Raw genomic sequence first — 27,592 nt, forward strand, 5'->3', positions numbered from 1 at the left:
TTACTATTTTCATTATAGCTCGCACTCCCTGACTAATTATTCATCTCTAGATAAATTGGGATATCATAATCCCGGAAGTGTCCCAGTGATGTTTCTTTTTTCTTCTTGTTTTTGCATCAGTTTTTAGTACCATTTTGATTTGTTGACATGTGCATGTTGTGTTATTTTTTTAGGTATTTATTTTTAGTTTGACGTAACATAACCATATTTTTTGGTTTTTGTTACTTTTTTTTTAAACTTTATGTCAGAGTCAGTTCTAACAGGAGAGGGAGATCTGTTTTGATGATAAACTTATGTATTATAAGTGCAAAAATTTATTGAAGCTTTATGAACAAAAAAAACTAGTAAAAATTTTAGGTAAAAAGTCAACAAGTTATAAAAAAAAGATTGTGTTTATGACGATATATGAATGGACTGTAAATTTAACGATTGGTTTTAATAAAGGACAATACACCATAGAATGTCCTCAACAAACGAAAGAACGGTATATTTTTAGTTGATATCCAAGTTTTTTATTACAGGATGCTCACTATAGCGCATCCTCAACGAACAAAGTAATTATAAACACAAACATTAAGAAGCGTTCGCCAAATTGGCGAGCTATCTTTACATGGCGACACAACACATTTAGATACATGACATTTAACACGTGGGTTTACCAACCCTTAAAGTTTTCGTAACACTTTTCTTTTAAAATTTTCTACTACAATGGGGATGTTATTGAATTATATTTTTCAGTCGACTAATTTTATTTGTATAGACTTATTAAGTCATGACATGAATTACATTTTCTAACGACATCGATTTATTGAAATTTTCGAGACAATTTCGAATTTCTATATTTTAAATTAACCCAGAGAAATATTCACAAATCATTTAAATAAATATATATTATTAATTTTATTTATACAATAATCATAAGAATAATAAAGTTTTTTTTCTTACTCTTGCACTGTAAAAACTTAGAGCAATCTTATGACAATGAAAATCAGCTTTCAATTTAAATAAAATATTCCCATAGCCCAACCTGGGCTATAGTATTTTAGTTTAAGCAAAATAAGTTTTTGAATTTTTTAATAAAATACAAGTGGACAGCATTGTGCAGGGTATGTGTGATTACCAACATATACATATGGATGATTACTAACAACATATACCAATTTACATTGTGGTAAGATAGTGCACATATACTTAGAAACATGTAAAGAAAAAAAAATTACTTTGGTTGAAGTTTTCAGACTAAAAACTTGAATAATTAAGGTGATACTAATTTGCAACAAAATGTTATAAAAATAAGTGAAAAAGCACACACTATAATGGAAAAAATATTTCAATACCTTAATTCAGGCTTATTACAGACATCAAAATTTATTAAGATTATTAATATTGAATTTTGATGATTACGAAACACGTTTGTTTTTATTATATATTAAATAGTAAATATATATAAAAAAGTAAGTGATGCGAAGTCATATTTTTAATTTTGAAGACTGTACAAAAGTTTTTAATACTTCTAAGAAAATACAATAGGAGTATTTCAATATTTTATGCCAACTATTTCTTCGCTAATATCAAACACTCGTTTAGCCAACATTTTGTCCAGGCCTTCTTTTACAATGGTTGCCTCTTTGCAATCAACAAAATATTTACCAGTAGTCTTTTCAAGTGCTGGATCAACAGCCAGGTGGATGGTAGTTTGCGCACCTTCTTCACAGGTCTGTTGAAAATAAAAAGTGAAGGTGGTTAATTTTGAAAATTCAGTGAAAGTATAAAAATAACCTGCGCTCTCTTTAATAATTTAGGAAAGCTTTGGTTATGTGTTTCACATATGCTGAATTCGTCTCTAAAACTTTTTCACTGATTGATTTCAAATTTTAATTTAAAATTGCATTATCTATTAAGAGTTTTACATTGTATTGCCTAATATTTTGTACAGTATTCCTGAGATCGTGTTGCTTCTTGAAGAATTTTGGGTTGGAAAAAAAATTTGCTTTTCACCGTTTGCAAAAATCTAAATATTAAAAACAAATTCCTGCGTTATATTCTCTGTATCTGTTCTTGTATACAATCAAATTAAATTTTGTTAAAAATTACTGGCGTTGCTAGCCCTATGAACAATCCTTCAACCGGTGGAAGGACAGCCCTACATCCAAGAAAAACTGCAGCTGCCATTTTGTTTAGCAAAGAGGTTAGAAAATGTTCGCTAGTTGTATAATGAAAGACCTTTTTTCGAATTTTAATTCATTCCATCGTCTTGCTGTAACAAAATTCTTAAAATATGCATGTTTTTCCTGTTGTCAGAGCAGCCGCCTAACCTCTTAAGAATTAAGTAATCGAGGTGAAAGTTCAGTTCCCAAAGTAAAACATTGGTCTTTATAAGTTATAAACCAATAACGGAACTATAATAACGAAATTCTTAAAATATGTATATTTTTCCAATTGCCCGAGCAGGCTAACCTCTTAAGAATCAAATACTTGAGGTGCCAGCTCAGTTCCCAACATAAAACATTGTTCTTTATAAGTTAAGTCATTAAAAAAACTGAAAACTGGACCAGAAATTTTTTCAGCATATTTTACAAAAATATTAATAGATTTAAAGAACAAAAAATACATTTGGGAGATTTCCGTTGCGTGATCTGTGGCAGAATAATTGCAACCAACTTTCAAGCAATAGCCCATGAGAAGAAAAAAAATTATCAAAGAAGGGGACCAACTCTAAGGGTATAACGCGTAGTCACCCACGGACAAATATGAGCATGATTTTTAATTTAAAAAAAAATTATGTTTAACATTTATTTGGTGCCGTTGCGATAGTAGTTAGTGCAACAAATCATGATACGGAAATATCCCCAACACATGTAAAATAATTACCTTGCCTACAATTAAGTGGGTAAATCCCGTTCCTAAGGTCAACCAACTGTCCACTGTATCAAAAATATCAGTTTTTACTGAACCCGGACACAGAGCATTAACAGTAACTTCTGAAATTGTAATGAGTACATTTATATATGCATGACTCTTCCCGCAAAAATATATTTCATGTTTATTCTTTTCAAATCTGGTATTCAAATTTTTATGTATTACAAATCGCTTCTTATTTCTAAATTGAATTTTTTCAATGTTTCATACATTTCTTGTTTTTTTTGTTTTTTTTTTGTCCATTTATTGTTAAATTTTTTTATTCATTGTTAAACTCTCAATTTATAACTCGTTTTTGATTTCAACTTTTGTCCATCACAGGGAAGAAAAGGGAATTGAAATAATTTCATTGGAATTTTTACTACATACACCAATTCAAAATATTTCTATTTGAGGATGCATTATTAACTTGAAATCCTTAACGGTGGAAAAGCTGGATTCAATGGATCATGCATGTAATTCTGCTTCGTATGTGGGCTAATACTCTTTTTGAATAAACCTCTAAAAATATGAAGCATATTCAGTCTATGAAACTTTTGATTTAAATACATTTTGATACTGTTCTATTTACTAGGGCCGTAAAAATCTATTAACACAATACCTATATAGCTATCTAATACCACAATAACTGTAGTCCACAGTTAATAAAGCATCACAGATGTCAATAGTAACTTGGCCTGCCTTCGAAAACGAAATAGTACCTGCATTTCTCCCGTTTATTGTATTGTATACAAATTAAACATAAACTTAAAAAAGTGCGGTAAAAAAGCATTGAAACACAAATATTAATTTAAATTTGATTAGAATTTAAGCAACATCATTCAACGTAAGTTACATAAACTTGGGCTATTTTGAATGTTTACATACACACTTGTACATTTTGAATAAGTTTAAGGACACAACATTAATTAATCTAAATTAAATATTCAATTGATGCTTTATTAATTTCTAGGTTCATTCAACGGTTAAATAAATTAGTGTAACCATTTAATGTTTCCCAGACATAAGTCATAACTTACTATTTACACACTTAGAGGACTGCCAAATTTTTTCGTTTTTTGGGAAACTTGCTTTCAGTGGTAGTTCAGTTAATGTTTTTACGTAATCTAAAGTCCAAAATATTGCGGAAAACTATATCTGTGAAAAATAAGAGGTTCTGGAAAATTCAAAAAGATTTGGCGGCTCTGCGATGTAGTTGATAAAAAAACCACAGTCTATTTACAGAATCAGCAGTTTTGTAACAGAAGTATAACTCGTGTGATTTTTTAAAGAATTTGTAACACTTAACATGCTAACACTTTACAAGACAATCTACAAAAACAGGTCTTTTGACCGGTTATGGTATTAGTGTTAAATTACATCAAGTTTTGTAGCAGAAACTATAACCTGAACAACTAATTTTGCGCATTCACATAAAACCCGTATAATATTTTGATTTAAAGGATAATTTTTTTTTCTTTGGTGTCGACTCTGAAGATTTTATAACCCGAAACCTCATATATGTATTTGAAGAATATATCTAGCATGAAATGGCAATTGTATTACTTTTTTGCTTTAAAAAAAGTATTATCGATGTTTCTAAAATAATAATAATAGATTTTACCTGTTCCTTCCAGTCTGGAGGCTAATTCTTTAGTGAATAAGATATTTGCTAGCTTGGAATTAGCGTAAACGTAAAAGAAATGTAAATTCCGATTGTTGTTTAAGTCATTGATATCAAATTTGTGAAAGTTGTGACCCGAAGATGCCACTACGATAATTCTACTCGGAGCACTGCGTTTCATCAAATCTAAGAACAGAAATAGAAAATTTTAGCAGTTAGAGTTATAAAAAAAATAAATGAGACATCAGAGCTAAAGCGAATCAAGTCAATTTTGTAGAAGACCTGAGGATATAACCAAGACTGTGCTGATCATTTGGAAGAGATGATAAAATGATAGAAAGGACAACTCGTTTCTACCCTTTTTCAAGAAAAGTCAATCCTCCGTGACTACCATCACTACTTATTAACATGTAAAACATTTATATTAACTGCATATGCATTATAACTTCTAATTTTTTTTTTTTAAAAATTAACGTCTAATAAGTCATAATTATAGCTAGTTTATTTTTCCCGGAAGAAATGTTTCTAATACCTGATAATTTGATCTTTTTCAGGACAAGTAGAAGCTCAGGATATAACTAAAAATAGGGTGAATCAGAATAAATTTAGTAAAAAATGAAAATATTTTTTTTTCTACATTAATTACAAAGCTGCCAACTTTCTACACCTTTTGTGAAAATTTATTCTAGTGGTAGCAAAGTTAATGTTTTAATAGATTCTTTGTTTCGTAAATTTGATTTAAAGTTCTTTTCCACGCCCCAAAATGTAAATGATTCAAAGGTGCGTCACTTAGCGACATAAAACATCATAACGCACAGACATGAGCGACATATAACGTCACTTTGTTCGAACTTTCTCGTGGTAAAGCTTTTAAAATGTTAACAAAATTAATTCTGAAAGCTTCAGTTTCTTATTGTCTACCACTCCATAAAATATTCTGCAAAAGGCGTGCTACATTTATACAATAAAATAAAACAAAATAAATACATTAAATAACTTTTGAACAATTTGTCGAATTTTAAATTTTTGGATTATTACGATCACATTTCCAATAAATGTGTATCAGTTTAGGGTTCGTACGCACCTAGTAAAATTAATAACTGGTATCAATTTTGTTATAAAGAAACCTAAAATTTCTTAATATTAACTTCCACTATGGAAATATAATTTCCTACCTACCACCTTTGGATCTTACTTAGAGAAAATAAAATATTCTGTTAGCTACAAATATAACATTAAAAAAAAATTATTACATTACTACCACTTTTTTAATTTTTTCCAGGTGGGTATGAATTCTGAGTTAACTGTAACTTTGACGGTACATGCGTAATTTGAGCAGCAATCTACTTTTTTAAGAAACAACTTTCATTCTCGAAATAATAAGATTTGCAATATTACCCACCCAATCCAAAAACAATGTTTTGTGGGTAAGCGACATTTTGTAGCTATGACCTTTAGACCTTAACACTACAAAATTATAACGTTATTTTCATGTCTTCAGACAAAGAATTGTTTTGGAGCTGAAGGCTCGTGAATTTCTACTAAATTCTGTTTTACTTTCATGCCACAGTATATGTTTTATTATTTGTGTTTTCTCTATCTCCTTAATCTGTTTTATTTGAGATATTGTTCATTTCAAATGTTCTTTCAAATGCTTGAACAGTTATATTTGGAATTTCTCTTACATTTTGTTTTATTCAAAACAGAAACAATTTCACTCTGAGTGGCAAAGAAACGTAAAGCAATTAACGGAAATCATGGTATTCGAGGTCAAAAAGTTTATAAATTAGGAAGAAAAAAAAACAATAGAATTTAAAGAAACAATAAAATCTTATAAAATGAAATAAACAATAAAACCAAATAAAAAAATTTAACTTTTGAACCCTCAAGGCAAAAGAAGAAGAGGAAGACATAAAAATACGTGGCGCAAGATGATAGTAAACGAATTGAAAAACAATAGGAAAGACATGGAGATTGATATATGGCAACAAAAAGAGTGAGATGGAAAGCTATGATAGAAGTCCTATGCTCCAAGTCGGAGTAAAAGGGAATATGTATGTAAAACTAAATATACCTGAATATAAATCTTTGAAGTTTGTGAAAGCTTTTTAACCCTTTTTGCTCCGGTAACTTTAAAATGCTGTTTGAGTTAATATAAGCACTAAATCATTTAAAATACACAATACAATATTTTTACATAATTTACATTTACATTTTTTAAATATTAAGGTTATTAATTATGATATAAATTTTTTATTTTATTTTATAGTGGTGTCTTTTGATGGTCTGTTGACGGAGCGTAAAGGTTTAAATTAAAAATTTGTTTCAAAAATAATCAGAGGTAAAGTTAATTCGCTTGTGTATGAAACGCCCAAATACCAGCAGGCTTGCTTGGTGAAATCAAGCGAATTTAAGGCAGTAGGTGCGTTTCTTGCGCCATCTATGACCAAGAATACGACTTCAACCATACACACGTCACGGCCCGTTTATAGGGCGGACCCATTCATTCATCCATGGATCGTAATTTTGACCTGAACCAGAGACCGATCAATCTCCAATTCAGTACCTCCAGAGATATTGATCTGTTATGGGAACATGGAGGACTTTGTGATCAGGCATATTTACGTGTACCAGTCACCTTTTACTACGCCGGGAGTCGTCGGCCTGCGGGGATCGAACTCACGACCGTCCAGGCTATACCAGCCTCGCCCAAAATGTAAATAGTAAATGAATGAATGACGTAATTTTATACCTAAGAGCAAACGTGTGAGAAGGAAATGTCCAAAATGATTGGACTGCATGATCAATTCACAACCATCTGGTGTCATTTTTTGTCCTGCTACACCTGAAATAAAAATACTCTATGCTTATTTTAAGGGAAAAAACGAATACTTTTTAGCATTAAAGTATAATAAAGTGAGTCACAACGTAATTATACAAGTTTAAATACAAAAATAAGTTGTGGGTGTGAATAAACAAGCAAAAATACATTTTATATTGTAAAACAAACCAATAATTAGCTATGCATCCCTTGCTTGGTGCAATTTTTTGCAATTTTAGTGAAGTACTCGTATATGCTAAAAAAACTTAATGTATTCCAAAATAAATTACTCAGAAAAATGAGAAGAGCTCCCTCTTTTATCATACACAAAATTTTTAAATAAAAGATCCTTTCAGAAACATTAGTGTCACTTAATACACAATTTTACACACAAAAAAGAAAAAAAAATGCTAAGCTGCTATTTAAAACAATATTTTTAAAGCTGAAATGTTAGTTGAAGAGGCTAAAAGCAGGCCCCTATCACATTTTTATACGAATGAAGGTATCGTATCTCACAAATTTAATTAATCCTTCACTATTTTAATCAACTATTGGTACACACAAATTATATTTATAACAATGCAGGTGATTGATGCTGCAGTTGATATTCTAATTGTTATTAACTCCGATAATTTAATTGGCTCTGTGATCGCATCGAATTTTTCCGAGTATATTATTCTGACATCTTTTAAGCAGGGCTCGAAAAACAGCCCGTCCGCCCGTCCTCGACGGTCAAAAATTCTCCGCGGATAACGAGTTTCTCGAATCCGACGTCCGCGCGGACCGCCATTTTCCCGTTAATGTTCGTGATACATTTTCAATTTTTGTTATCTTACAAGAGTCTTGTAAGTTACAAGGCAGCAAAATGACCCACAATACAGCAACATACTGCGCATATATTGATGTTTTCTCTGTCTGGGAGTACTGCAGCGGTTGAAAGGGGCTTTGCAGCAATAAACTTACAAAAAAACACAATACGTACTGGTCTTAAACAAGAAGCTTTAAAAGCAATTATGAACATCTACCTAAATGGAAAACCCCTTTCAGATTTCTGTTCAGAAACCTCTGTAAATCATTGGCTTGATTGTGGAACTGGCAAACGTCATATTTGATTCATTTAAAAAACGCAGTACCCTCGGATAACTTGACATTCCAGATAACTTGACCCTTGTCATTTAAATTATTTCATAAAAGAAATACTAGGTTACTATTAGTAACCTAGTATTTCTTTTATTACTGTATAATGTAATCCTAGTAACGACTAATTCATTGTGCAATTTATATAAATGTTTGTAATAAATAGGAGAAAATTATATTTTTATTTATTTAAAAGCGACGGGTTAGTTTCAACGGAGGACGGGTGCATTGTTGGACAAGCCGTCCTCGGGGACGGGTAAAATTTCTGAGCTTTTTCGAGCCCTGCTTTTAAGTATCTCTAGCAATGGTGGGGAGATGCTACATCAGACTGGAGATTGTAAGTCACGATTTGACGGATCAGTAAGCGTTAAGTCAGAGTTCCATTTTAGAGTTTTGAAAACATATTTTCAGAAAGTTAACAGGCTTACCATATACATGCTTGATTTATTTAAATGTTAATTAACAAAATCTTTTAAATCGTATTAATTCAAAAAAAAGAAAAAAAGAAGAAGAAGAAAAGTGTGAATGTATATATTTTGCTAAAACCAAAATTTAAAAAACTGCCAGATAAATTGGGGTACTTTTTTCTGGAGAATCCAAATCTGCAATAAAAAATAAATTGGGTCTTCTATTTAACATTAAATGCACCTTTTGAAAATATTTCACCTATATATTTTTAGATTTTTGATCCAATGCGTATTATTCTCGAGATATTTAAATAGTTTCTATACTTTTCAGACACCCTCTGAAAGAAAGAGCAAATCTTAGATATTCTTTGGGAAAAAGTTGCTAAACAAACGTGCTATAGTTTTTTTCCTCAATGACTTAACACTGCTTTACTTTTTTAAGCACACAAAGCCAAAGTTTTAAAACTTTTATTGTTAAGTTCTTTTTTAGTATGTATAGCTTAAGTTAGCGCATTTTTAACTCTTCGTCGTTTCATTATTATCATTGTTATTAATTAAAGTTTGCTAAGTTATTATTTATTTTTTAACTGACATACCTATTGCTGGGCAAAAAGCACAACGTGGACAAATAAGAGAAACACGAGGAGTCATACTTAAAATCATTCAGTGTTGAAAGCGATATGGAAAAAAAAAAAAGCTGGTTATATCATTTTACTTAAAACCAGTTTTAGGGAGGAGTGAGCTTATTCGTTTTTTTAAACTATTTAATAATATATACTTATTTTCGGGGAAGGAGTAATTTTATTTATATGTTATAATTGAAAAAAAAATCTTGTTAGTGACAGATATTTTATTTTTCTCGAAAAAAATGCTGGAATAAAATGTCTTTCGTACCAGTTTTTGCTTTTTTCTGTCTTCATATATATAGGCTTTCAACGCTGTCGACTTTCCACGCTTTTTGTAAACATTTATTCTAGTAAGATACTACTTAAGTTTGTATATTAATGTATTATTTTTCATTTATTTGAACTTATTTTCCACACCTCTACATATAAATGATTTAAAAATTCATCGATACAACGCCACTTTGTTCCAGAATTGCTGTGGTGAGCCTTTTAAAATGTTAGCGAAATTATCAAAAATATTGAAAGTCATGGCTTTAAAATGTTTACCACTCTATAAAATATCTTGAAAAACAGCGTAGTAGTTGGCAGGCCTAAACATGGAAGGTTCGTATGCGATATTTTTTCAAGTGCTAGTGTGCAGAAGTAAATGAAATAAAACTTTTACAAAACTTTATGAGGACTCAAATATAGTTTGTCTAAAGTAAGAACTCCCCATGTCATTTGTCTGAACCCGTGGCGAAGACTATGGTAACGAGGTATAACTGTATCAAATAGAGGTCACTGTTTAGGACATGTTTTGGCCTGGATCGCTGAGAGAAAGAGAATATTTTTCTTCGGTCTAGCCCTAGAGTGAAGAGAAGCTACCATCCCTAAAATGTACTATTCTTGCTTCCATAGCAGCAGACGACCTCAGACTTTGTGGCGGGGGGAGTTCTAACTGTTGATAAACTGTTGTTGTTGCTGTTTCTAATGCGACTTGCCACACTAGTAAGCCTGCTTGGTGAAACCGAGCAAATTTAAGGCAGAGGGTGTGCTTCTTGTTTTTCAGTGAGCCCATCTTCAGCCACACACACGTCATACCCGTCTATAAGGCGGACCCATTCATTCATCCACAGATCGTATTTTTTGATCTGGATCAGAGAACAATCGATCCCCAATCCAGTACCCCCAGAGGTAAAGATTTATGACCAGTTGACTTGATATGTTTTGGCACGAAGTACATGCCTCCGCTGTAACGGGCACCTCATTTCTTTATCTGTATTGAGCCCTGAAGCGACTGAGACTGTTTAGCGTAAAAAGCAGCGGAATGGATGACATTGGAGCAGAACTGATCAAATGAACGTGACCAGTTGTGTAGCTTACTTTTTATATACCTTTTAAAAATTAATTTGAAGTACTAGGTAAAATGTTTTTTATTTTAACTTATTAAAATATCAATTCATTACCCTTTAAGAAAAATATTTTCCAAAAATACGAAAATTCCGTAGTCGTTTGGAGGGCATGCAAGAAGTATAACACTCGAGCTATAACTAATAAGAAATATATTACCTAATATTCCTGCATTATTAATTAAGACATCCAGTTTGCTTTCGGTTTCTAAAACGTTTTTTGCGCAAGCTCTTACAGAATCGAAAGAGCTCAGATCCAACCATCTGACTGTAATGTTTTGATTGCCCGTCGTCTTTTTTATTTCTTCGGCTACTTTGTTAGCTTTCTCGATGTTTCTGCACGCTAGCAAGACTCGTGCATTCCTCCTGGCCAAATCAAAAGCAGCAGCTTTCCCTACACCTATTAAATAAACAACAAATTCGATAAATAGCAGGAAGCGAAATAACCTTCGTAAAAACATCTTGGTATTGTAAAGCATTGTGTTTCTTAGACTATGAATAGAAAAGTAATAATTGAATACAAAAACACACATTTTAAATGCATAGAGGCTGTTTATATTACTTTCTGGTTAAGAATTTTGGTAGTGAGCTAGCGATATGACAGTGAATTATCAGACAAATTTTTATTTTGTGGCGTAGATAAGTTAACTGTTAACCGTGGTTGAAGCCAAAACGTAAGTATTTTCCTCATAAAGATCTCATCATTGTTCTGAATGTAAACAAAAGCCGTTTTTGCAGCAGATTTTGTTGCGTAAATAGAACCGGTTGAACCTCTTACCTTGCTGCGGGGATCATCTTCCTTATGAGGAAAACATAAACATTTAAGAAAACATAAACATTAACAAAAACTTAAATAGTTGAACTGAATAGTTGAAAAAACTGAAATAATGAGTCTCAGTCCCGTTAGCGTTACGTATTAAATAGCTGAGTGGAAAAAGCAGGAAAGTGACATTTATTAAAAAGTTAAGATTTCTCGGGGAGAGTTTTTATTTTGGTCTTATTTAAATATATTCATATATATTGTTAAATGTATTATTTTCGAAGATACTCTAAAGGAGGTAAGTGATATTATTTGAGTTTCTTTCGGGTGAAAAGTGCTCTTGGCAAAGCATAATAGATAAGCATCTCTTACACTTGGAGGAAGTTTGGAGGAACCAGGGACTACAATACATGTGCCATTATTTGTTGCATTTTATGTAATCCGTCTATTGTTTTTGCTTATGTTCTCATTACAGGATGAATGGGATAAGGGCCATTATTGACCTCAGGAGCCCAGCTGGACCAAACAGACCAGACCTATTCCTAAAATGGAATTTGGGTTCATGCGAACAACCGGTTAATTTTTTAAATAGTCCGTTCAGAATACTTATAAATAACCGCGTGGAGGTCTTCTGATGATGGAGGTGATGGTTTAGCCCAGGGATGGGCAAACTTTTCTGGTCGAGGGCCAAAAATAGAAGAAAAAAAATTTTGGTGGGCTAAATAAAAACATCTAAAATAAAAAAAAATACTATATGCAATTTTCAATGTAAATATTTAATGAGATGAATGAAATTGCGATTTCATTTTTAAAAGTTCCTTATATTAAGGTTCCAAGTGAGATGTACTTATTTTAAGGAACAAGGGTAAACTACTTCTAGGTAACTACTTCCGAAATGATTTTTTCTCAGGTTTGTAGATGAAAACACTTGTTCACACATAAATAAAAGGAAGCAAACATAGACCTGATTTTCTAGGCATGAAGTATTTGGGAAACTAGCTTTTGGTAATGATTTGTAAAACTCAATTTTTGGCATATTCAGAAACAATTGCTTCAGATGGCACCAATCTACGGCTATTCTATAAAGAACTTCTGCTTATTTCACNGATTAAAATCTAAACCAATCAGAATCACGATTGGTTTTCAACATCGCCCAGCTTGGCGATCAATCGCGATCGCAACTTGGCGGGGGCACCCTCAAGTATAGTCTACCCGAATTTTTTTATATTTCGCGTTTATTTATACATGTACAATACTAAACTACAATACTATGTCTTTGATGATAAAATGCTATGTCTTTGGGCTAGAACATTGTGTTCATTGGCGAGCGAGCGCAGCGAGTCATGGTACACGGCGTGGACCACATAGGATTGCGTAGCAATTCTCGGGGGTTGGCGAGCGTTAGCGAGCAGGGGGGCGGAGCCTCCTAGTATAATTATATTTTTGTATTTCAAACACACTACCTTGTTAATAAATTTTATTTTTTTTCCTCTCCTTTTCTTTCTTTCTTTCTTTTTTTTTTTTTTAGCGAAGTCGTGTTGAAGGTAAATATCATTTTGTGCTTAGGTAATTTTTTCAGTACATTATTATTGCGACGAATACTCGTTCTTCGTACGGGTTGAAAAAAAGCTAAATAATCAATAAATCGGTAATGATCAGCACTTAGAAATCACTCATAAAACTGAAAGAGATATATTGACACAGTTAATTAAGTTAAAACAATTCCCATTTCTTTTATTTAGTATTATTTGTCTGGATACTTCCTGCCTGATTCTTACCTCCGGATCACGTAAAGATATTAGATTTAGCAAAATATGTTTTGAGAGGTTCGTCATAACAAATTAAAGATTAACCATATTCAGTATCATTTGGCACAATGCTTTTCCTCGAGGCCGACTTCTGATTCTTAAATAATTACCACAATTGACAATTTTAAACGGTACTTATCTCATTCGGTGGGTTATCAGAAACCTATTTCAACAGTACCTACTAATAGTAAGTATCGTGGTACCTACGAGTGGGTGACAAAATACTTTATGTGAACAATTTTTCTTTTGGCAACAAATGTATAGGAAGATTTTACATGGCGAAATTTGAAAGATCGAGTTTGAAGTTTAAAAATGGTGTCATTTTTACCCGTGCTAAATTCGGACTGACCAAAACGAGAAGTTAATAACTTCTTTTTAGCTTTAATATCAGCGATTTTCTGAAAAACTGTGGAAACTAGGACTAAGTAATAACGAGTATCCAGTCTACGAAGTGAAGTGATAGTTGTAGACTCAAGCAGCGGCGGATCCAGCGGGGGGTCATAGGGGTCATGACCCCCCCCCCAAATTGAAAAAAATAAATAAATGAAAATAATAATTTTTTTTAATAGTTTACAAAAGAAATAAAATATTTAAAAATTATTTAAGGGGGCATATACATCTAGGCAGGTCGGAAAAATCGATTTATTTTTTGCAAAATGGCAGCGTGAAATCAAAGCAGGACTTGAAGTGCCCAACGATCTTTCCAAGATTATTAATGCCTGTGACATCGATTTGTACCCATCAATCAATATGTTATTGAGAATTTTAATGGACTTGCCTTATTAAACATTCATCGAGAAATTGATTTGGATGTTGAAAAAAATCATTGACACATTTGCCAAAGTTTCTAAAAAACGCATTACATTTATTATTTAAAGATTTTGAATAGTACTTGAATTATTTATGTATTGTTCTATTGTTCATTATGAAAAAAATAAATGAGAAGACTAGCATTAAAAACCCCAGTTTTATTTCTTTTTTTCAAAAAAAATATTTAAAAAAATTTTTTTTTATAAAAAAAATTAATTGTATTGTTATGTGTGTATGTGGGGGGGGGGATCAGAGTCTATGACCCCCTCCAGGAAACATTTCTGGATCCGCCCCTGGACTCAAGGGGGTAATTAGAATGAAATTAGTAGTTAAATTAGTGGTTAGTTGTTAATAAAGTAATGAAAAGAAATTCAAAAATATAAAACTCATATTATATATTATTAATTATTATTTCACCACATATAAAAAAATCCATACTTGTTCCATAGAATAGTGATATTGCTTAAAAATGCTTTTAGAATTATTGTGGTATTAAAAAAGGAAAAAAAAAACTTCTTAACTTTTTATGTTCATTCTAGTCCGTGCAAATTTTGTATGGGTAGGAAAGACATTATTTTTAAAAACTTTAAGTATGATCTTTAAATAGTTTTGCCATGTAAAATCATCCAAAAAAATTTATTGATAAAGAAAGATTGTTTACATCGAGTTAGTATAGAAGTGTTCGTATTATTTTGCCATCTATCTGTATACTAGTATATATAGTACATAACAGCAGAAATTAACATAATATCAGTAATATCTACGTTCAAAAAAATTTCTTTTTACCGAATTATTATTTTTGAATTAAAAATAACAAGATGCTCATCAGCAATTTTTAAAATGTGTGCGCGCACTTAAAATATTAAGTGTTGAATCCGAAATGTTAAGCGTATATCTTATATATTTGTCAAAATTAATGGCAACTTTTTCGTAAAAATCGGCATGGTTTAGCGGAAACAGATGAAGTTCACTTATAACAAATCAGAGATCGATGATTAAATTTTATTTTGCTCCCTGCCCGTAGAGATTGCATTGAGATTTCATTGCTGATGCAAATTATACTTTGGTGAAGACAGATTAGAGCTTCAGTGACATCGAGCTAACCACGAGAGGTTTTTGTGGGCTTTACCTCCATTTTGCGCAATTGACGATTAGTTTCGTTAAAAAAAATTCTTCTCAGAGAATGACATGATATTTTAACCAGGTATTCTCTTGTCTTCTAGATTGAAGGCTAAGAGGATGAGAATTAAAAAATTGTCTATCTACTGAAAAAAAATGGTTGATAAAAGCCGGAAATTAGGGAAGTGGTAACCTTAATTGTGGACAAAAATGAGAGTCGTGTAACTAATCATGATCGCTTAGTTTTACTACGGTAGAAAAAATACCAAAACAGTTTAAAAGCGTTTTTAAGAAATGAAAAAAAAAAGTCTTTTTTACAGGAAACTTCTAATTTTTAAAAAGTAGGAAATAATTTATGCGTTTTGTAATAAAAATAGCTGTTTAAAAAATGTGTTTTGTAATAAAAATCAGATGTAATAAAAATACTTTTATTCAGTCTTAGACACATCTTTAGATGCAACGAAAAGACATAACATTTTGATCACAATCAGCGCGATTTTAAAAAAATATGTTTATTAAATTAAATAAATAATCAAAATAATTATTTCAGAATTCTCGCTGATTCTGGCGATAATTAACTATAAAAACATCTACTACACGTATGATGAGCGCACGCTTAACAAGGCTAAATAAAACTTGATGCTAGTTTTTCCAAAATTGAACTGTCTAAAGTTCTATTTCTCGAATAAAAACCTAGATATATTTATATATGTTTTAGCTTTTCGAACAAAATTATGTTCGTGGAAAAAACAATTAAAAATCCTCCATGAAAATAAGCAAATTCTGCGCACAAAAATCATTAAAAATGGTTCTTTATAAAAGAGTTAAGGTAATAAAAATATATTCCCTAAAATCTTATGAGTTATGTTTTAACAACACAAAGATTGAGTAAAGTAATGAAAACGAGGAGCGTATAAACTTTAAAGCTTACTTACTCAAATCACTTATTCCACTAAGCTCTTTAATTGATTTTACGATTGAAAGTTGGAATTGTTTTAACATTGTAAGCACTATACGAAATATATTTCAGTGCTTTTGTTGGGGTGTTCGAAATCAACTTCATTAAACAATAAAATATTAATGAATACGTTTTATAGCCACTCTAAATATAAAAAGAAAATTATGAAGAAAAACTGTTGATCCCCCACGACGTGACTTATAAAAATCATTATCCGTTAATTTAAACTAATTTCAAAATAAATAAATTATGTATATTGCTATAATATAAAGTTCGCTTTATGTTTATTTGTAGGAGTTTCAATTATCGATCATTTTAATTATTAGAACCAAATACTTATTTATATTTTCAGAGAAGTACATTTTCACCATGATGATAAAAAAATACTAAGTAACCCTATTTAGTTTAGTAAAGTATTCACATGAAACTAAGTGAAAAAGATAGATAACAGAATTATAAAAAAATTTTTGCTTCCAGCTTTAACAATGCATATATGCCAGTTTTTTTTAGGAATATCTTAATTTCATACTTAAAGTGGTAGCGAAATTCATTTCACAAAACTTTTTGAATTATAATAATTATTATAAATGAGTTTGGCCACCACTACATATAAATAACTAACTGTAAGTCAAAGTAAAAATGGGTTTTTAAGTAAGACTGTTTTTCTGTAACTGCAGAGATGCCAACTTGTTCCGGTTAGCAAATATATATTTTAAAGTGGTAGTTTATCAATTGTAATTCTTGTTTTAATAAATTCTGTTTAGTGGATTTTTATCCACCACTATTTCTTAATAATTCGTAGGTTTATACTATTCACCACTTTATAGTACTAATGTCATGCTATACCTTTTTAAAAGCAAGCAATAATAGTCATATATTTGCAAAATTTGCTTTTTGATCACTTACCGTTTTTTTAATTATTTTGGTGTGTCCGGAGCAGTTGGCATCTCTGTAACTGTTGTGCCACCATTTGGAAAATCAATTCTCGGAAAAAATGAAAAGTGGCAGATATGTATACGTAATTAATATGTAATGCACAGTGCACAATACAACATAATTAGCATTAAAATATTCATTTATTTTTAAGAACATATAATAAGTTTCTTTCTTTCGTTTTTTTCTTACGATTTATTACTAAATCGAGGCTCTACCAAGAGCAAAGAATGCAGTTATGCCAACTAAAATAACTAATGCAGATTTGCCAACTTGCTCCGGACAGTGGATAAATATTACGCGCACTATAAAATATTTATGAGTATAAATAATTGATATGTTGCAAATTATTAAGTGTGAAATTATTTGTAGTTTTCTTCAGGTTAAGGTATTGTTATTTAATTACATTAATTCACGCAGTTATTGCAAAAAAACTATAAAAAATTTAAATATTATAGCTACCACCATTAAAATAAAAGTTTAGATTATATTAAGTCAAAACTCAAAGAGCTGCTGAAGGTGTTATTATCTTTCTGTTAATAAAATTTAAAAAATTGTTAGCGAAAGCACCATGCAATTGCAAAGCAAAAAAAAAAAGTTCTTTTAGTATTGAAACTGTGACAAACTGATTTTCTTTTAACGACCTGTCTTTAGGGCTGCCACGGACGACTGAAATTGTAAAAAGTGCTAACTCAAAAGATTTCTATAAGTGATTTAAAATTAGCAACTTTTTATTTAGTTTATGCGAATTTATTACTGAAAGCGGATGCAAAGATTGTTTTTTTTTTTTATAAACAACTAATTAAAAATGTAACACGTAGTGGTAGTTACAATTGAATAATTAAAAACATAATAAATAAATAAAATCAATTGCGTGACTACCATTTTTAAAATTTGTAGACACCTGTGGCATCCCTGTACCTTGATTTATTTTTGTACTTTGTTTGAAAAGATCTCTTTACTTTAATTGTTCTTTCGCCATACCAGTCGCATTACAAAAGGTGACTCCTTTTTTATTTAGTTTATGTGAATACCAGAAACCTCTTTTGAGCTTAATCCTTTCGCTTCTTTTCCATCCCCCCAAAAAATAATACGGAAAATGTGTAACACAAATTGCGCCTTTAATGATAGAAGCCTTTAAGAATAAAAGTTGGTACATAAAAGTTGGTGCCAACTGCTGTGCTTTCAGCAAAGGTTTTAATAAATTGGTAGCGAATTAAATAGTAAATTTTGAAAAGTATGGATAATTACGCCCACTTTTAAAGATAATCGCTATGAGATCACGGCAATAAAGTTGCATTTCATATAATACTTTGAATATTTGATATGTAGTGGCTGAAAAATTACTTAAAATGAAAAATACTAAACTAAAAATAATTTATATTTCGTCACCACTTGAAAAATGCTTTACAAAGTGGAGCATCTTTGCCTATATACCACACATACAGTGTTGCCATTGGCGACTAAAATTGCAAACATTTGTTACTATGAAAATTTAATTAATGAAAATTAAAATTGACGATTTTTTATAAAATATTTTTTCTGTTTGCTACTAAAAATGCGCTTAAAGAATACTTTTGTTTTAAATATAAATAATTTGAAATGTGAGTCATAGTTGTAGGCTACGATTGAATAGAAATACTAATAAATAAATAAAAGTGATTTGAGTTTCTACCACTTTTCGCATTCTTAAACGCCTGCGGCATTTACTTTTAGATGGAACGTGATCACATGTATAGCTCCCAACACGTTTTTTTTTGGATAGTCAGATCAGACCACTATCAAGTTAAGCCAGTGAACGAAAGAGCTCTTTAATACAAAATCTAGTAAAAATAAGAAAGTGGTAGCAAATACATGTCTGAAATTTATTTAATTTGTGAATATAATTGGTTTGTCTTATTTACTTGTTTACCACAACAGATTCAATTCACAAATATATATGATAAATTTCTCTCACTCACTCTGAAAAAAACTAGGTGCTTGTCTCCCAGTAACAGCCACCCCATAGACTGCTGAACTCAAACTATTTTTTATTATTTTTATTTTAACTTTTTATTTCATTTCATGATGCATGGGATATGGGCCTTCTGCGCGACCCAGGTGCCCACTTTTTTATAAAGAAAGAAAGACTCTTAAAATAAAGGAACATTCTTAAAATAGAATTTGGGTTCATGCTCACAACCGGTTAACTTTTTAAATGGTCTGTTCAGACTACTTTTAAATAACCGTGTGGAGGCTTTCTGATAACAATAATGGTGCACGCTCAAAATGGCAGTCTCTGAAAAACTTTGATGTGTTCTTTTTAAATGTTTTATCACAATTTTGGATGATATCTATACAAGAAATGACTGAATTTGATACTTTGTGTACGCAGTTTACTATTTTAATCAATGCATGTCACATGAACGCTTCGTTCCCCGATTACTTCTCAATCATTTTGGTTTCTTGATGATAAGCAGATTGTTACATTAAATGTATTATTCGATATATGATAACATTTACCATATTTCATTAATAGTATTCATATTTAAATCAAATGTTGCGGATTGATTAATAGTAAATTATTTACCTTAATTTATTATTAATCCTTGAATTATAACAAAAAAAGGTGTTTCTTCTAAAAAAAAATATTATTTAAGTTTTTTTTTTTGGTTGACAAAAAGCCCAGGTATGTTGTGTTGTTGTTTCTAATGCCACTTTGCCACACTAGTAAGCCTGCTTGGTGAAACCGAGCGAATTTAAGGTAGAGGGTGCGTTTCTTGCTTTTCAGTGACGCCATCTATAGCCAAGAATTCCACTTCTGCTACATCATACGTCACACCCGTTTATAGGACGAACCCATTCACACATCTATTCATCCACAGATCGTAATTTTGACCTGAATAAGAGAACGATCGATCTCCAATCCAGTACCCCTAGAGGTATTGATTTGTTATGGGAACATGGAGGACTTTCGCGACTCGACAGATTTCACGTGCATCAGTCACTTTACAATACGGGGGAGTCTTCGGCCGGCGGGGTTCGAACCCCCGAACTCTCGGACATGGGCCCAGCGCCCTACCGACCAGGCTCTTAGGTATGTTGTTATAAATGATACCTGAAAATTCCTCTACTCTCTTCTGTACTTTCCCCCCTCTTTTGAGCACAATGAGATAAAATTAGAGCTAATAGAGTTAATATTATTTATTTATTTATTTATTTTTTTTTGATTGGTCTTATTTAGTTCAGCGTGAAAGAATACATTATTTTAAACGTGAGCTGTGATTTGTCATGGGCTAAATCTGAGATGACCTCATGTCCAAAACTAAAGCTTTATATGTGTGTACTAAACTTTATGCCCCAATCAATAAAGGTGCGACCTTCAATTGTTTTTACCAATCTGCCGAACTATACGAAACTATTTTAAACGTACCTTGTCTTTTAAATTTTTAAGACCTAGCGATGCATCAAACTTGCACACGTGCTTAGCGGTCAAAAGATTTTTGTTTTAATGTACTAATTTTGAAGTTCCTAAAGTCTTTGTTTTGTCCACCTTACAATTTAATTAAAGAAATTAATAACTAGTTAACTTTTTTTAAACTTAGGAATATTTTTTATGCATTTATACAATACCTAAATTCACTAATTATTATCATTATAACTACATTTAAGCACGTGCAAGTTAGGTAGAATGCAAATTTATATACATAATTTTAAAATTTAATTTGAAGTGGTAGCAAGCGTTTATTTAGTTTATACGCAACCAATTTTAAATCGTGAGCACTTTATTTACGGTTTTAGAATTAATACGCGAACGCTAATAAAATAATCCGTTTTTTTGTTTGTGTCCTTTTAAAAAATAAAAGAAGCGGTACGAGCAGTATTTTAAGATTCGAATTTATTTTGCATAAAAAAGATAGTTTTGTCATCCATAAATTAGTAATAGTACAAATAGTTATACAAGAATGAGAATTATAAATGCAGAAGGAATTGAAAAAATGAAAAAGAAACGAAGTAAATGAGATACCTATTCAATTTAGAAATAGTGACATTCTTTTACCTTTTATAAATCACGTTGTCAAAGACCTATCATAGTCTTCAACAAATAGGGGATGTAAAATTTTAATGTAATGAATAAAGTAAACATAGAGATTCTCAACCTTCGACCCCCAACATATAATTATGGTATTGTTGTCAAACAAATTCAAGTTTTCAGGAAATAGGCACAAATAAATTTCGACGAATAATTAAAGCTAAGCTTTGTCATTTTCTTGCATACCATGAAGAATTGAGTAAAGTAAATAAGGAAAGAAATACCTTCTAAAGAACCAGTTTAGAGTTGATTTTTAAAGCTTTGAGAACTCTTTAAGTTGCAGTTAATTTTGTTTACAGATAGATGTTTAATTGACTCTCAACCATACATCTAATATTTTAAACACTGATATCCAACTTGAGCACATCAAATTAAGTGGATTTATTAAGCTGCGCCATTTTCTTGATAAATCATCGATTTTTTTATTAAAATTTAAACTAAACCAAAGATAATTGAAATTACACAGACCTAAATTTAGTGATTTTATAAAGCTTATTGCTTATAATCATTTGGAACGTACGTTTCTTACATACATTTATTGTTATTCAATTTCTAAAAAATTTTCTTTACTGCAGACATTTTTCTGAAAACAAAATTTGCATATTTATCTCTTTAAATATTATATTTATGCATGCACTTATGACTTACAAATTCGTCTTTAAAATCATTATAGAAATGTAAATCATGTTTGTGACTGATATTTTAACCTCGTTTTTAATTAGGGAACTTTTTTCAAATAATTTAAAAATCTATTTTTTTTTCGAAAATACACGTGACGCACGTACAACCATCCAGTTATTTATACCGGCGATTCTCATAATTTTCTTTTTATTTCTCAACCTCTGCGATTCCCCTTCTTTAATTAAAATAATTTCATAGGTAATTAAAAATGAGAAAAGTATAATTTAACAGAGTATCTACAGTCAGAAAAAAACTATTTTAGTGGAGCAGTCTATTACCACTTCTTTTTAAAAACTAATTCCCATTCCAGAATATCAGATTCGTTCGAGTAATTGTATCTTAAAAACTAGTTAACCTTAAAATCACCGAATTAGGAATAAAGGTCACGAAAAATTTCGTACACACCTGAATCGATCGGGGTGACCAGTAGACGCCCTGTTTTATTCTGGTGTGTAACTTTTTAAGATATTTGCTATCCTCCGGTACTTTTCAGCCTTACATACTAGTTGATGATAATCCATACCTACCAACTTTTAATCCTTTCGAGGATGATTTTTCTCAGTGGTAGCAAAATGGAATTCAAATTACAATTTTAGACAGAAATATAGGCTGAATTTTGAATAAGCTTTCGCGAATTAACAAAACAGTATTATAGAGATGTCCAATATTTTCTGGAACAGGTATTTTGCACCTGTTATTTAATGATACCTGTCATAAAAATAACAGTTTACTTCCAAAGGCCTGTTCCAAAATATTACGCAAAAAATCCTTTTCCGAATTGTTTAACTGTTTTTTGGCAATCTTTGTACAGTTTATAATAAGAAAAAAAATCACTTTTTTTTATTATCACAGGGCCGGAGCCAGACATTGCGAGTCCGTTCGTTCGTTGTAGTGGAACTGGGGGTCTGAGGCCTTACGGCCCTTTCCCCATTCATTTTGAAGTTAAACTTACAGACATTGAGAGACATTGAGTGGGTCTTTTCATAATATTATATATGATTAATTTTTTTAAAAATAGTGGTGGGTCAAAAAGATTATAAATTAAGTTTATAAATGCGAGGAATATATAGAAAGCACACATTTTACCACCACTTTAAGTATAGAAATAAAATTTCACGCCAAATGCGTAAAAGTTCGCAGGTATGCATATCACGGTTGTCTTAAAAGAAGCAAAAAAATTTCGGTTTTTATTATTAAACTATATAGCTGTCGAATCTCCTGATTTTCTCAGGAGATTTTATTTTTAAAGTTGTGACAAAATGAATAAATTAGTAATTTTATCCTTGAATAATTCGTAAATGCCTAGTGACCTCATTTGAGGAGATTTCTTTTTTTCTTTTAAAAGGAAAAATAATTGTAGTACAATCATTTATTGTTATCTTGATATGACAAAGCATATATATCTATAAACAGAGATAGAATAATGACATTGATCCAACAGCGATTTCTAATAATGATTCATTTAAAAATTAAAGCGATAGCTAAGATACAAAAGAAGAAAAAAAACTTGATTTTAATGTTTACGTCTACTACTTTTTTACACATTATTTCAATATGTATTTCATTTAACAATTGATGAATAATGATTTCGATCATTCTATTAAGCAATTTTAATTATACATAAGTTCTAACAGTATTTCTTATAAATATTAAGTGCTGGAGGAAGTGAAATAATTCCTGTTTACAATTCTTAAGCCAACAAATACATGAAAACTGTGAGAAATACAGGGGAATATATGGAAACACTTCCATACTAACTCGATGAAACGAATTTTTTTTCAACAGCAATTATTTTGGATTATTTTACAAGGCAAATTTTTTGGCGCAATTCGAAAGATCATGCTAGAAGCTTTTAGAAGTGGGTAATAGAAGGGTTCTTGGGTTGGATGAAGAAGAGGATCATTGCTCTTCGCTTTTATCCTCTGTGCTGTAAGGGAGAGTTCAGTTGAGGGTGATGAGTTGAGTTGATGCTGATAGAGAAACGAGGGTACAAGATGATTGTGGAGAAGAAGCTTTAAATTAATTCAATGCAAAATTTGCAGTTTTCCGAGAAATCAAAGTGTAGAATTTTGTATTTCCAATACACTTTTATAGAAGTTGAATAGGATGATAATGAAGAAGTGAAGATACAAAATGATCGTGATGAACTAATTCGATGCAAAATCAATTCAAAATCATAATTTGATGGTTTTAACACTTTTGGAGAGACACACATTCTTCAGAGGAAAACTCTTAACGGAAACACTCTTTTCCTCGATCGATCAGGGAGGCTTACACCAATGAAATTAAAAATTTGTTGCATTTACGAACATGTGAGATTAGTTTGTTGAGGACTAGAACCGTCTAATTAAACCCAAAAAGAACACAAAGTTTTTTTAAAAAAAGATTTTCGCGTTGGTCATAGCTGAGAAGATGGTGAGAGGAAGCTTTTGCCCTCTGAGAGGAGGTGGTTTACAGATTTTGGGGACTGATAATGATCACACAAAGGGGACTCCACCAGTCCAATGTTGTTCCAAATTGTATTTAATTGAATTGTGTCACTTCGGAGACGCGAGATTAAAATTTCATATTTTCAATTTGGGAGTTGATTGAGAGAAATTTTATTAACTGGGTGACCAAAGGGAAAGTGTTTGTAGTATTTCAAGTTGTTCTAGAGGTTATTGAGTTCGTGGTTTGAGTCTAAACATGATCAATATGACAAGTCTTCGGAATAGATAAATGGAACGGCTCGAGGTGCATTGGTGGCTTGTTTAGTTTCTATACGCGGTTTCGTTGGNGGGGGGGGGGTATGCCAACGCGTTCCGGTATCCAGATGATCATGAGGTCCACCAGGGCCACGAGGACCACTTCGAGATCCTGAATGCCCATGCCTGGGTTTTTTAAAGTGCATATTTCTTTAATACTTTGGAAAATAATCATAATCGATCACTAAGCATGGTTAGTTTTCAGCTAGTTTCAAACAATTGGTTTGGGTTTAGCTCTAAAAGCTATTTTTTTTTATTTCCTAAGGCTGATACTCCATATTTGGAATTGATATTTTGACTTATATTGCTTGAAATGGGTAAATCCACACTGGGTTTTCCCTGTCTTAAAGAACTAAGGGTTTAATAATAATAATCAAATTATTTATCAAAAGATGACAAAAACTGTTTTCATAAACGTTTCATTATTAACTTTTTATTAAAAAAGACTAAACGATGGAAGACTACATACATCAACTTATCAGTTATGACGTTCGGTTCGTAAAAAATAAATAAATATTAAATCAAACACATTGAATAACTTTTGATCATAATCGGTTTTTCACGTACTACGATTCCATCTTAATGGTTCGAAGGGATGACCTCAAATACTTTCTTAGAATAAACATGCTTTTTCTGTTGACGCATTTGAATTCCTGATCCTCAAAGTGTAAAGGTTAGCCTCAATCAGAAAAATATGGCCCTCATAGTATGCTCAGGAGAGCTGTCAAAAGTGCGGACCCCTATAAGCTAATTTTATTTTTTTTTGCGTATTTTCCGTATCTCGAGAACCTTTTAATCGAATTGAGAAATTTTTCACACTATTATAAAATTAATTTTTAATATAATTTAATTAATTTTTAATATAATTTTAAAAATAATTTTTAATAATTATTTTTTATTATTTTATTTAACAATACTTGAACAATTTTAGAATTCTAAGGTACAGAAATTTATGTATCAACTTAATCAGTGCAATTTTATAAAGCAAAATACAACATTTGAATGCAATCGGTCCTGAGAAATTGAATTTTACAACAGTCATATATTTAAAATTTGATTTCTCAGGAACTATTCGACCGTTTTCGTTCAAATTTAGCCACACTGTATTACATTCTTTAAAATGATGTAATAATTTTTATACCTTACAGTTCAACATTTTTTTCGTTTATTATGAAATAAAATTGTAAATAATTTTTAAAAATTACTTTTTGCATGATATTGTCTTTGGATAAACGAATTTTATAATTGTGTACAAAAATATTTCAATTCGCATCGAAAATTTTTAAGATATGTCGAAATATGCATAAAATAAACTTTTCATTAAATGGTTCAAATTTTCGACCTCTGTTTTGACCAAGCTATCGGGACCATGTTTATCATACTGCGGGTACAATTATTGCGGGTATTTTAAGGATCAAAAATCCAAATACGTCGATAAAAAGGCAAGTTTATTCAGGGAAAGTACGCTTTTGAGTCTGATTTTCCAACTTAAAATATTGTCTGTACTAATAACTAATTAGCGTATTTGAGGTCACCTTTTCGAATCACTAAGATTGAGTCCTAGTACGTGAAAATCCTATATTTAGGATCAAAATTTATTCCGGGTATTACATTTATTTTTTTTGCTTACTCCTTAAACTTAACCTAGGCTTAAACTTAAGATTATGGTCTTTAGGCCGCACCTAATACCCGGTCCTTCACCAGACCAGGCCTGACTGCAGACTGCTCGGATCTTGGAACTGAATTTTTTGCCTTGTTAAGTTTAGCTTATGTAATTAATCACTCAATTTATTACTTAAATTCAAATTGTCAAGAATAACTTCTACCTTAAGATAATTAATGTCCTTAAGAAAAGTGCCAGGTGCTCTGTAATTTTCGTTCCACTTCCAGTTCTTATTTCCTAATTCTCAAATAATTAGCTAAATTGAAACTTTTTTTCGTTAGTTTTGAGAGCTACCACTCGTTTAATTTTTCCAACTCGCGATAAGATGCAGTTGGAATTTAGTTTTATAACTTTTTCTCATTTATACCATATTGAATAAATTAAAAAACCTTCATACCTGCTGATGCCCCGGTGATGAGAACTGTTTTTCCCCTCATGTCTTGATCACAAGTGCAGATACCCATGGTAACCTTGCTATACAGTCGCAACAGAAAACAGAAAAGAATGAAAATACCCAAAAATGAGTAAAAGGGATGTTGAATGGCAGCATGAAGAAAGCTTTGAGTTAAGTCCAATACATATTCCATGTTTTATTTATTTTTTATGGATGCTAATGTTTTAGGCGGTTTAATCTACATTGAATATATGATGAATGAATAATTGAAGATCACATCTGTAATGCCTGGTTATGAATTTTAAAATTTTTAAATTCACTTTGAAAATATTGTAGGAAAATGTCTAACGTTCCATAGCTGCAGCGATGAGTAAGTGTCTAGCCAACTTCAATAACAGAGGAAACTTCATTTACATTTGTTCTTAGAATACCTTGAGTTTGGTAGAATGGTAGAAATCACATAAATTTCGGTGCGCTGCCGCGAGCCGGCATTAACCGATTCATCTGTAGTAATAAATCGATGATGAGGAGTAGTGAGGAGGAATGGAGATGGGAAGAAGAGGGGGTGTTGAGCACCAAAAAATCGAGAGGGGGTTCGTGTGAGTCGGCTGGGGCTGAGTGTATTTCGTGTGCTAGGGCAACATATCCCTAAGGAAAAAGGCAGTGATGGGGCTAAATTTAGTGTTGTCGTCAATTAGTTCTATATCTAGGAGTGAGTTAAAATTGCTGGTGGTACAGGTTTTTGCTTC

The 27,592-nt window shown here is 31.2% G+C and overlaps 1 protein-coding gene across 1 annotated transcript; it reads right to left on the reverse strand.

Annotated features, from left to right (window-relative positions):
• Window positions 1-1,314: 1,314 nt before the first annotated feature.
• Window positions 1,315-27,283, reverse strand: LOC107439123 (retinol dehydrogenase 11-like). The gene is made up of 6 exons (XM_043039968.2): window positions 26,847-27,283; window positions 11,062-11,301; window positions 7,275-7,367; window positions 4,523-4,708; window positions 2,872-2,981; window positions 1,315-1,717 (listed from the first exon to the last, which is right to left on the reverse strand). The coding sequence occupies exons 1-6, from the start codon at window positions 27,034-27,036 to the stop codon at window positions 1,538-1,540; spliced, it is 999 nt and encodes a 332-aa protein (XP_042895902.1). The 5' UTR covers window positions 27,037-27,283; the 3' UTR covers window positions 1,315-1,537.
• Between the last annotated feature and the right edge of the window lie 309 nt (window positions 27,284-27,592).

Source organism: Parasteatoda tepidariorum, chromosome 5 (genome assembly GCF_043381705.1).
Source record: "Parasteatoda tepidariorum isolate YZ-2023 chromosome 5, CAS_Ptep_4.0, whole genome shotgun sequence".
In the NCBI taxonomy this organism is placed as follows: Eukaryota; Metazoa; Arthropoda; class Arachnida; order Araneae; family Theridiidae; genus Parasteatoda; species Parasteatoda tepidariorum.

Coding starts and splice junctions, on each gene's coding strand:
- LOC107439123 (XM_043039968.2), bottom strand. CDS start 27,036: ATGGAATATGTATTGGACTTAACTCAAAGCTTTCTTCATGCTGCCATT. Junction 7,368..11,061: donor TAATAATGCAGGAATATTAG/GTAATATATTTC, acceptor TTTTTATTTCAG/GTGTAGCAGGACAAAAAATG. Junction 4,709..7,274: donor TCTCACACGTTTGCTCTTAG/GTATAAAATTAC, acceptor TTCTGTTCTTAG/ATTTGATGAAACGCAGTGCT.